The 12884-nt window shown below is 35.8% G+C and overlaps 1 protein-coding gene across 1 annotated transcript in view; it reads left to right on the top strand.

The window, feature by feature from the left end:
- THSD7A (thrombospondin type 1 domain containing 7A) overlaps nucleotides 1-12884 on the top strand; it is a 230822-nt gene that overhangs the window by 143656 nt on the left and 74282 nt on the right. The window contains exon 9 of the mRNA XM_086742407.1: nucleotides 9339-9530. Within this exon, the coding sequence (XP_086598533.1) occupies nucleotides 9339-9530 (192 nt within the window). The remainder of the gene's footprint in view (nucleotides 1-9338; nucleotides 9531-12884) is intronic.

Genomic DNA, 12884 nt, shown 5'->3' with positions numbered 1-12884 from the left:
TCAGAGATAAAAAGGCTGTGTTACTTCTAAAGCTGTAGTTAGTGCTGCAAGACACCCTCAGTGTGCCTTTGTGTGTACAGTGAAGGAACTGACCTCATGTTTAATTTCTTTTTTTTTTTTTTTTTTTTTTTCCTATTGGGAGCTTCACAGATAGCTAAGTGATTGCTGTGCATTTAGGGGAACTGATGCTGTGGCTGCCATCACCACTACTGCTTAGAAAATTAAGTAAATAAATACAGGGAGAATTGGAAAACCTTTTCCCATTTTTTTCTGAGCGAAACATGTGTGATTTAGTTTTTCAACCTAACTAAATCTAGCAAAAATAGTAAAAAATAAGAGATGGGATAAAGGAATAAGAGATAAAGTTTGAAAGTGGATATTACAAAATGTCTTTGTTAAGACAGCAAAGACAGCAGAACAGTTTCTTCCACTTTTTTTTCATTCTCATCGAGTAAAGAATTCAAGCATAAATAATAAATTTGCACTTTAATGGAAAACAAAGTAAGAGTATATTTTTCCCCAGCTAGATACCTCAGATTACTGTATATTTCTGAGTTAACATAGTTATGCAATATTATTTTTTCATGCTGTTTAATCTGGCCTTCCTACATATGTGATAGATGACACTGCATTTTACATGGAAAAAATATTATTTGGATAAAGAAATACTAGTACTTTCTCTGGTTTTTTTTCACTCTGTCAAATTTAGACTGTATCTACTGACTGTAATCTTGATAGATGACTCTAATATAAATGGAGGTACATATGTTCTTCTGTTACTAGACATGAAAATGGGATTACTGGAAGCATTAATATTGCATCTGAAGGTGTGAGTTCATTATTTTTAACGGGTTACATCCAAAGAAGATCCAAAGATGTTTCCCATCTGAAGCAATTTTAGCAGGAAATATACTTCTTTAAAATATGTTCTTAATTTTTGTTTCAGAGTTGTCCCTTTATTGCTGTCATTATTTCAAAGTAAGGAGTGTTATTTTGGGTTTTATTATTCCTATAACTGCATTGTATATGATGCAAAGCCTTACCTTTTCCTGATGCATTAAGGAATACTGAACTGGATTCCTTAGCAGTGACTCACTTTTCTTGAAATTTGCATGACTGAAACTTTGGATGAGCTTAAGGACAGGGAAGTAGTTTTGGAACCAGAATTGTCTTACCTCTGTAGCAGAGTGCCTTTCACATCTTTTAGCTTTCCTGTAAAACACTCACAGGAGTAACTTGCTTCTACATTCTTTCTACGTAGCTGCTACTACACTGTTTTGTGGGGAAGGTTAGCAAACAGATGCTACTCTGTAAGCTGTAGCTGAGGTGTAATAATAGCATTTACTGGTTTGATTACTGAGAAGGAGCAGAAATGCTTGGATACTGTTGTTGGAATTAGATTTCTGCATGTGTGAGTTCTTGAATCTACTGTCTTCCCACTTGTCAAAATTTATTTTCCCAGAAGGTGAATACATGAGGAAAACTGCACATAGTCATCAACAAGAAGTTATTGCTTGTAAAATGTGGTGTTTCTTCTCATTGAGGAATAGAAAACTTTAAAAAGATAACGATTTTTTCTTAAGTATGTTGGCATGCTATTATCTTTGATTTGAGAAACACTGGACATGGTGGGTTTCTAAGCTCCAACTGTTTTCCTTTTGTATCATATTAGTTCCTGCCATTAGTGGTCATTTTAAATCACAATTGTTTGCAATTGGTGTCAGACCAATATTTGCCCTTAAATCAGTTCAATATTTGTAAATAAAATGAAGGTCTATTTGCTTGTGATAGTAAGGCTCTTCTTTTAAGAAAGAATTCCATCCATGTTTTTGAGATTCATGTTTTATTGAATATGTGGCCAAAGTATTATGTTTATAATTTTTCTTCTAGTAAGGAATAGACTGTAAGATGCTACTTGAAATGCTACATTGAAACCAAAACCACAGTGCATTTTCACATAGAAATCACCAAATCAAACAGTTTACAGTCCTACACTGTTTTCATATCATTAAACTGTTAGACCAACTTCCTTTCATTTTTGCATAACGAACAGATGTGAGAAACTAGTGTATTTGTCTTTATTTAAATCAGTGCCATTTCTACTTAGGCTTCTCAGATGAAAATGACTTCACGAATATTAACCATCAACTAATTAAGACATACTTAATTAAATGCAAATGCTATTTAGCAACAACAATTGAGAGAAAGGCATATGATTAGGGGGTTAGCAAGTGATTTAACACTTGGAGCTACCAGCTAGGCACTTAAGCGATAGAAATTAATGCAGGTTTAACTTCATGAGAATAATATAAGGGAAAAATACATATTCTCACATTGTGTTTGTTGAAAAGCTTCAGAGCCAGTTGAAAATTTATCAACCTACCTCATGCAAAGAGATTTTTTGACAGCTGGTCATTCAGGAACTAGAACAGAAAATAATTACATACAAGGTAGTGTAGCGTTGCTACTGTTTTCAAGGACGCTGCCATTTTACTAACATTAATGCTTACATTGACAGCCTTTATCTTTGGAGCAAATATCAGTAAACACTGTCAAGATGTTATGAAGATTGCTGAGATTAAGAAAATATTTAACATTTCCTGATGTCTGTCAAAGTATGTGTTATATAGAAGTATTGAACTGATTCAAGAACAAAAATTGGTCTGATACTGTTGCATGTGCTGCTTATTTTTCCCCCAAATACTCTTAAGATTGTTGGGCTAAACAAGATGGTAAATGATTAATGGCATGTAAGTATTATTGTTTCTCCTTTCTGTGGCTTATTTGGTTAGGTTTTCAGAGGATCACTTCTAAATTTTCCCTACTGAGAAATCTAGGTCAGCCTTTCGCAGTTGTGTATGCATTTTAATTAGAGATATGTGCTATGAGAAAGACAGCTTTCCTCAGAGAGTTCCTCTTGTATATTAAAAAAAAAAACAACAAACCCACGAAACAACAAAACAAATAGAATTAAAAAAAAAAAAAACCAAAAACAAACCACCAGTCATGTTATGAGATTGAATTTCCAATCAGCGGTTCTGATAAAGTTGAAGTCAGATAAGAAGGTGTAAGGAAGACAAATCACAAATGCCTGATTATATGCAAAAGAGCAGAAGTTGAATTAAAGTATTATGGGCCTCCACTTTTTCCTGTGCATATTTCACAGTAAATGTGCTCTTCTGGTCACCGAGAAAAGAAAAATACATGGTACTGCTACAGCACCATGGTTTGGAAGGAAAAGTTAATTTGCTATGACAGGCAGGATTTTTCCTTTTGTGGTGAACTTTGGGGACTGTCAATTGCTTAGTGATTTGAAGGGAATGTAACAGTATTAGAAATTAAAATGATCATGTTAGTTTATCTTGGCAATTGATCACTGTCTGCTTATTAGCAGATATAAGGTGTCCTAGCATCTGAAAAATTAATCGTTTTAATTATAATTTTAATAGCTTTTCTGTAATGTGAAAATTGCCCATTTTGCATTAGACCAATCAGCCAATGCGTAGACAAGGTTATTGCTAATCAAAGTCTAGTACAGAACTTCAAATTTGGATAATTTTGTATGTTTTCTCTGATATCGGTATCTTGAAGTTGTGGAGTTGTTTTTTTTTTTTTTGTATTTTCTTTAGAATACTGACAGATAAACTAATAAATACTTTTTCTGTAATATTGAATTCTGACATTATTGTAACTTTGACAGAATTATATTTTAGACTGTTATTTTCTTGCTTATTTTATGCCCTGAGTTATGATTAAAACAGGCATTTAGGCTCTTCAGAATTGTAAGAAAACTTGTTTTAAAAAAGCATTTTACTCTCTTCTAGTCAAACTATCTTAGTATATCTACAGGAATAATGCAAAAGTTGTAAAATTGTAGCATGTACAAACTTTTTAGTGGACACCCATACGCTTTACTAACTTTGGGTACAGAGAGTCGTCAAAGTTAGTTGCATATGAAAAACGGGACTGAACACGTACCACAGAACTGGTTTTATTGCGTTTTCGATATAGATACACATATTTTGTTCTTGATGAGCAGAGTCCACACAGCAGCTTTGCTTCCTCAGCCAGTCTGAGGAGGTCGTTCAACATGTTTGATCAGGGAGACAGCATAAGGACACATCTAGGTTCTCATGTGGGAGGAATACATATGGAGAATGTATGGGAACTCAAGGTAAAGAACAGTCTTGTTGGCCATTTCAACCTTTACAACCCACAGAGGAGGCAGTGCAATACTTTCCTGTTGGTTATTTTTCTACACGGGGAAGGAAGGAAACAGTAAGTGGCAATGAGCACAGCTCACAGATTTTAACATCATGTGAACTAAGTGCATTTTTTACCTGCAGCCTCCATGCTTTGAGGCATTATTGAAGAAAATTGAATAATAACAAGGCCTTCTTCACCCACAAACACTGAGCTTTTTAAAAATTGAGCTCTGGGGTGTCTTACCAAGCATTTCAGGTTCCTAGCAGTTTTCCAAGTGGATGACACATCATGTGCCTAATTTTCAGCTTTACTGTCAAGAAAAGAAAACTGGTAAGAGAAGCATCAGCTGAGAAAGCAATGAAAAACCAAGCAAACCATCAACCAAGGAAACTGATATAGTCATATACACACAACACAGTATATACTCTAGTATGTATAACCAGTACATCCAGATCGTGCCGTGCTTTGAACTGTCGGTCTTTTCCCTCCTTTTGTATTTTTACATTGTCATTTTAAATGTGCAGGTTTAAAAACACTCAAATGATACACTATAGTTTTCTGTGGTCTGTGGTACTTAAAAGCATACTATCATATGTGGCTACCAGGAGTCACAAAAATAAGGTATTGGCATAACAGCCCCTCCCCCCCTTTTTTTTTTTCTTAGAGTTGCAGATAGACTAGTAAATTTGAACACATTTGACTAAGCAGTTCAGAGTCTGAAGTCTGCAGTTTTAGTATTTAGGCTCAGTTGCTGTCATTAATTATTTTAGGGATTTTAAAATATAACTGCATGAATTGTTTTAACACTGTGATATTCCTGTCCTTTACTGATTACACATACATTTAAAAAAAAAATATTAATGTTGAAAGCACTCTCTTGATTGAATTCCATTTGTTGTGATTTTATTGTAAATTTTTTCCTTAATTTATTTCAGGTTATAGTTCAGCCTTTCAGAGACTATAGCTGGTTTCAAAGTACAGAACTGAGACCAAGTTAATTTCCTTATTGTGTAGGACCCCAGTAGCATTTTTATTTTATGTTGATTTTTTTTTTCAGTTGTTCTTTATGCCTCATTGAGTTTTGCAGTCATTTTACTGTTCATTTCAAGGCTTTAATAATTTTTGCCCTCTGTTAAGCACTTGTCTTTCCATTTACTACAGGTCAGAATTTGACAGCAATTTTTTACTGTGCACTGAAGCATGCATCATATTAAAAGATGCACAATAAGCAAAAGGGTTTCCTTACCTCTAGTGATACTAGCTCTGGGAATGCTTTCCATTGAAAAGATCTTAAAGCATTTTACAAGAAACTTAAATATCAAACATATTTTACAGATGAGTAAACAAAAACACAAAGGAGTTACATGATTCAACTACGTTAAACAGAGAACATAGGTCTTCTGTGGTCTAGCCCATCGTCTGGTATCTAGACCAAATTTTTGCATATACCATATCTGCTTTGTGAACGTGATAAAACAAGAATGGTGATATGAATATGTTCTGATACTTATGAACAATTACCCGATTCCTCCTGCATGCACTTCACCAGCTAACTCTCTTTAAATCTGTAAAAATTTGCCTATTCAGAAGGGAGGTTGGGGTTTTTTGTTTGTTTGATTTGGGTTTTTTTTTTTTTCATTTATCTGTTTTAAAGCAATTATGTAGTTCAGTAGTTCACTAGTGACTCTGGTGTGTGCACACATACTGGAAAGTGGCCATGGGGAGGTTTTAATGTAGTGACTCGCTTTGCTGATTGTCTGGCTGGATCTGGCATAACAGTTCAAGGAGGAGATGTGGATTTGAAAGGTTATCTCCTTGGTGGTCTTTGCTGATGATACAAGTCTGTAGAAATCCCAGCAAAGGTATAAATGGTTTTTGAGGTTTTAAGTCCTTGAAAAAGCAAATTTTTACCTCCTGCCATTTTTACATGCAGTCACTCCCTCTAGTGCAACTTGGATACATTAGCCCAAAATGTGCATCTGTTGTATAAGAAAGAAATGTCATTCAACTATATAGGCAGTGTTTCTGCATAGGGATTATTGCTAGATTCCAGATTTTAATGAACAAATCAAATGATAAATGGTGAAGAGTTTTTTGGATGGAAATGTAATATTCTCTTGTCATCTTTCTGGTTTTTATTTTTTGTCATTCTGTTACTTAAAGTATAAATAATTCAGGGCAGGGACATTTGACTCATGTTTTTGGAGTTCTGTCTTTGACTCTTGTGCAGCATAAAAGTATACTTATGAAGAAAATGAAATATTAGACTACACATGATAAACTTTTTCAACTGAGACTTTTTCTAAGTAGTTTTCATCTTTACATTGGCATTGTTCCCAGTGTATGCTTGAGTGGTTCCTGGTAGTTGACTACACTTCGCACTTTAATGTGGAGGACAACAAAGGTCAAGTTGTTCATAAAATCATTAGTGAAATGTCAGATACAATTTAGTCTAAGTAAAGTATCTACCTGAAGATAAGAAGTACCCATTATAAAACATTCCTTCCAACTGCATATCTATGCTGTTGAATTCATCAGATAAGAATTGAAGAGCTGACAAAAACTAAATGCTGATATGGAAGATATATATTTTGAGAATATTTTCTTTGTAAAAGTGAAGGATAAAAGATTTTGGGAGAGAGTGAAGAATTCTTTTGGTTTGAAATATAAACTCAAACTGAAACTAATTTAACACAATTTCTTATTCTCACTCCAAATTTAGCTTGAGTTTCAAGTTACCACCACCTTAGTTGGCAGGGGATAAATAAGCTTGATATAGTATAGCATGTTTACACTATTACATACTTTATTGTAATAGTAGTATTTATTGCAAGGTGTGAAAGTGTCCCAGCAGTTTACCTCATTTACTCTTACCTGACAATGGAACAATTTAAGATTAAGGTTTAGCCCTTTTCTAGGTTTTTTTTTTTCCTGTTCTTTGGAAAAGAAGTTTGCAGTCTGCTCATCTGTCTTGTCCTTCAGCTGGAACACATGCCATTCTGCTGAAGCAGGCAGGAATCCCTCCTGCATTGGTGTCAGGATGTGATGACCTGTGATGCAAGAGAAGGAGCAATTGGTGCAAAGATTGAGTCCAGTGTGGGAAGCATAACTTGATATGGGAGACCTATGAAGCTCAAATTTGTATTTCTAATATAGGAAAGTACACCTATTGAGACTGACTTGGTCTCAGAGGTCTTTATAATTCAGATTATTCAGGCTATTTTAAAAGCATGAGCTGCAGGACTTCCTTGGGTTTGCACAGCCGAGGAAGATTGATGTTTGCAGTTGTTCTGCCTAAAGATTCTGTATGCATAAAATATTTGACATGGGTGAAAGAGATATAATATTGGATGGATGGCCCTCATCTTTTCCTCTTTTTATAAAGAATTTGATTGTTAATAATTCTGGAACCCAAAATATGTCACTAGTACTAAAGAACTTCATATTTTCAGGAACTCAGTTTATCAGAGATTCTTATTTGAGAGGTTTTAAGGCTCTGTAAACCTTGAATGACAAAAATGTAGTTTCTGTTTAGATTAGTGTTTGATTCATTTTGTTATTATTCTATTAAACAATAAAAGCCTAATTTGAGGCTTGGATAAAGATGTATTTGTAGATCTTTGGCTTCATTTACACAATTCACAGTGCTGACTGAATTAGCTTTTCAGAATCCAGGTGGGGTTATTAACACTGGTTCATGATCATTAAATTATAGAGTATTTAATGGTTATTTCTAACAAATGTTTTGTTGTATCAAAGGCTTACGCTCTTTGCAAATCTTGATGAGACACTATTTTGTTGACATTAGCTATTAAAACAAAAGGGTCGACATGATGGATCATAGCAAGTGGAATGCTGTAGACACTCCTTTTCAGTCCCCTCAAGATCACATATACTTCAATAACATTTCAGTAGATGAATCATAATTCAACAGAAGGTTTTATGTTCTAGTACAGCAAGGATCATATAACACGAAAGCCATTCAGATGCTTTTAAAATGGTATACTTTTCAAAAAACTAAAAAAAAAAAAAAGTTTAATGTTTACAAATGAAACTGGCTCTTTCCATGCCTTGATTGTGTGTGATTAACAGGGCCTCAGAAGTACAGTGTGCTCTTAGATGCAACTTTTTCACAGTTCCTTGCAACTGGCATTACATATTGCGCTACTCAGTTTCTGGCGCTTTTCATTGCAAGCATTTTCTGTAATTGGTTTGTGTGATAACACGGCTGTGACTCCAAAACAGTGACTCCAAACCTTTCCCTCCTTCATTCATTTTTTCTATCATCCGCTCCAAAGCGAAGATCTATCCAGAGGCTTTTGTCACTATCAGACTCCTTTGACCTCTGAATATGTGGTCGTTCGTTCATTCCTCACTTAATGGATATTAACTAATGTGATCAGGAAATCATATGTCACCTTACAAAACTGACCACTTTGTGGTTAGGGTGCTGTTCAGACAAATCTCAGACACTGTGCTCCCGTGATTTCCTTGCTGAAAACAAAAGCAGCCCTGCTACTTAAACACTAGCTAGTATTTCATTAAACAATTCATACCAGCCTGGTTCTTTTTATTGTAATGAAATGTGGACATTGATGTGACAGAATACAAATGCATAGATCTTTTTATACTTCCATGACACCAAGAGTGACGTGTGTTGTAGTTCAGCCTAGCTTTGAATTGCTGCAGAGCTGCAATTCAAAGGATGAATTGCAGATTGTAAAACTGGCTGAGATGGAAGTTAGGATACTTTTCCTCTTCTCTCACAAACATGGATGAAGACTAGGTAATCAATATGCATGCATTTCCATGTATACAGTTTTCCATAGGTGTGTTATACACTTTGTTATTCACATTAGGATTTTCTGTGGAGTCAAATGTCTTAACAAAATGAAAGCCTAAAGACCACCCAGGCTGGCATTCATTTCAGCAGACTATCAAATTAAACTAGGTTTAAGTATGTTCTTCTAGAATCAAGGCAAAGGAGACAAGTCATTTTAATAAAAAAATCTATTTACCTTGTTTATATAGGAGAACAGAATCTAATTTATTTGTGTGTCCATCTGGACTAGATTGCTCATTTTAAGTTAATTTAACAAATGATAGACTGCTACTGGCCTTTTCTTTCCCAGGAGAAGAGGTTGATAGACAGCTGTGTAGAGACGCTATCTACCCAATCCCGGTTGTCTGCGAAGCTCCATGCCCAAAGGACTGTGTGCTCAGCGTGTGGTCTGCATGGTCCTCCTGCTCACACACCTGCTCCGGGAAAACCACAGAAGGGAAGCAGATGCGTGCCCGCTCCATTCTGGCATATGCAGGTGAAGGTAAGGTCGCATACTCTTGTAGACTCTTGTTTGATTGTGAATTCTCAAGTGTTCTTTGCAATGTCAAAGTAATTTCTTGATCAATAGAAACAAATTATTAGATGAAGTTATGGGTTTTTTTAAATATAGAAAAAATACTTAAATACTTATCCTGTATTTACTCGTGGTACCTAAAGCTGTTACAGAGATTTTATTTTGCTTATTTCAGTTAATTATTCTTCATAGTGTTACTGTTTGGATTTCAAATATATATTTTTTTTTCCCATTTTCTATTGAAATTAAACAAGGCAAACAATTTATCCTATGCACAGCTGTATGAAAGATATTTATAGAGGATTGTTAGTAACTCTAGCTATAATTTAGGTCCAATTTGGAAGGATATGAATAAAATGCTGAAAAGATGAGAGTTTTAATGGGTTTAAATACTAACAAATGGCTTAAGATATGAAAGTAGTGGAAAAGAATATTTGTTTTGAGAAATGGAAGAAGAAAGGGACAGACTTCATCATACCAAAACACTTCCCTGTTTGCAAACACAGTTAACTTCATTGCTAGAAGTATACTGTGTATTTGACAGAATTTGGGTAACCATCAAAAATAATAATAATGTAGCAGAGCAGGCACTTTCAACCTTTTCCCTGAAAGGGACCTTTGCTAGAAGTGTAAGAGGCAAGTGGAACTATACTTATTTTAGTAGGTGTTTTAAATAATAAATTACTTAGATAGATCTATGTAACAAAGTAGAAATGCTCTTAAAATAAGAAACAAAATTGGTTTTATGTTGTCCCCTTTTTTTTATGGTGTGTCAAATGGACTAATTTTGAGGGAAATACAGAGCCATGCTTTCATATGATAATTCAAATAAACGTATATTCATGTGCTTCTTGCTTTTCCATGTAGGTCAAGATAATAGATTTTTTTTTATACGCTTATGCAGTTTTACTGGAAACAGAAATTTAACATTCTGGCAAGCATACCACAGATGTGAAAACCTAAATTACTCCAGAAAATGTTTCCACTTTCTTATGCTTCTTTTTAAAAAGTACTCATTTTATTCTGACTTTGATTAACATCTGACACATCTTAGAATAATTTACAAGGCTGAAGATGCAGCAAAGCATACGCAGTTAAGCATAGCCTTTATTTTAAGCGTGTTAATTTTATTTATGTCTGCTGTGCAATGTTCAGAACCAACACTAGGTGATCACAAAGACTGACAGGTCTCAAACCACACAGGTAGTAGTGAAGAGATCCATAAACAACTGCTGAGAAAGCCAACTCATTCCATAGGTGTTGTAGTGCTTTAACTTTGCTTGAACCCTGGCCTCTTTACTACTATTCAGAGATGAGGTTGTTCTGTGCTTTTTTTTAAGGATTCAAGCTGATATGTCTGCCTAGCTTACAGCAATTCACTCACATCTTTGTCAGATACCTTCAACACCGTGTTCTTTTGCACTCTGGACAAACTCCAAAGAGTAAAAATACATAAATAAATAAAATAACCTTCCAAACCTTAGTATACCATTACAACTTTAGCTGGAAGGTATTTTTCACCTTTGCTTTTATTATAGAATCATAGAATGGTTAGAGTTGGAAGGGACCTTCAAAGGTCATCTAGTCCAACCACCCCACAAGGAGCAGGGACATCTTTGACTAGATCAGGTTGCTCAGAGCCTCATCCAACCTGACCTTGAACGTTTCCAGGGATGGGGCATCCACCACCTCTCTGGGCAACCTGTGCCAGTGTTCTACAATCCTCAGTGTAAAAATTATTTCCTAATATCTGATCTAAATCTATCTCCCTCTATTTTGAAACCATTACCCCTAGTCCTGTCACAACAAGCCCTGCTGAAGAGTCTCTCCCCATCATTCCTGTAGGCCCCCTTGAGGTACTGGAAGGCTGCTATAAGGTCTCCCTGGAGCCTCCTCTTCTCCACACTGAACAGCCCCAACTCTCTCAGACTGTCTTCATAGGAAAGGTGCTCCCTCCCTCTTATCATCTTTACGGCCTTCCTCTGGACCTTCTCCAAGTGGTCCATGTCCTTCTTGTGTTGGGAGCTCCAGAACTGGACACAGTACTCCAGGTGGGGTCTCACCAGGGCAGAGTAGAGGGGGAGAATCACCTCCCTCGACCTGCTGGCCACACTCCTCTTGATGCAGCCCAAGATGTGGTTGGCCTTCTGGGCCGCAAGGGCGCATTGTTGGCTCATGTTGAGCTTCTCGTCCACCAGCACTCCCAAGTCCTTCTCCTCAGGGCTGCTCTCAATCCATTCCCCGCCCAGCCTGTATTTGTGCCTGGGATTGCCATGACCCACCATCACACCCTAGTCCCTCTCCTCAGTTTAGCTTTTATTTTTCATGCTTTACTGAAATTAGACTTATTGTAATCTTTCTTCTCATGTCTCTTGTGCCTTTTAGTCATTTGCTGCGTGACAAATAACCGAATGACTTTTCACCTGCAGAATTGCATGACAGAGATCAGCCATTTTTCCAAAATGTAAAGCACTGCCTGTGTAGTTGGTGCTGGGAGGTCATTTGATGTTCTAGGGGCACAGAATATATTCAGTATATTCTGTGTTCTGGTGATGTGAAAAGGAAGCTCCACGTGAACACTTTTTGGGAAACATGCGGTTCTCAGTTCTATTCAGAGCTTATAAAAAATGCACATTACTGTTGATGAAAACTTTGTAATCATTCTGTATAACTAAAAATCCAAAGTCTCATAAAGGTAAGACCAATAATCCCATTTACACATTAAAACTGAGTTCTGAAAACAGCTACCAGTTCTATTCAGGTGAATGGTCCCACATGTGTTCCCTATCGGATTTTTTTAACCTTTCCTTAAACTGTTGGTATGAAAGACAGACCAGGTTAAGTCAGCCGTTTTATAGTAATTCCTGTATAATACAGCCATGATATTTGAGACTTTTTATTCAGAATACAATAGGACAAATACATCGTACATAAACAGCTGCAATTCCTATGATATCAAGATTGGACATTAATGAAATAACGTGCAGGTCTGTGTTCAACCTATGAGTAAAGCTAAACTTGGCTTCTAAGATGGAAGGAATCCAAGTTTATCACTGTGAGTACTTGGTCACATGCATCCTCCCATTAGTCATGGAGAATTCAGTCTACAAGCCTGGGAAGATCAAAGCATTGCAAATATTATATATACAAGGAATATTGCAATCCCTCAAAGTATCTGAAGTGCTTAATTCCTCTTCATTGGGGTGCTTAAACATGAACATCTCATGGAAATTTTTGAGGGTCTGTAAATACATATGAAATAGGTTCCTTTATCTGGATCTTGGATGGCTTCTTATTGAAGTATTATTTGTGATTCTTCAG

The sequence above is a fragment of the Chlamydotis macqueenii genome, chromosome 2 (assembly GCF_036417535.1).
Source record: "Chlamydotis macqueenii isolate bChlMac1 chromosome 2, bChlMac1.mat, whole genome shotgun sequence".
NCBI classification, from domain to species: domain Eukaryota; kingdom Metazoa; phylum Chordata; class Aves; order Otidiformes; family Otididae; genus Chlamydotis; species Chlamydotis macqueenii.
Note: the sequence above shows the minus strand (reverse complement) of the source record. Positions and strands in the feature narration are given on the sequence as shown.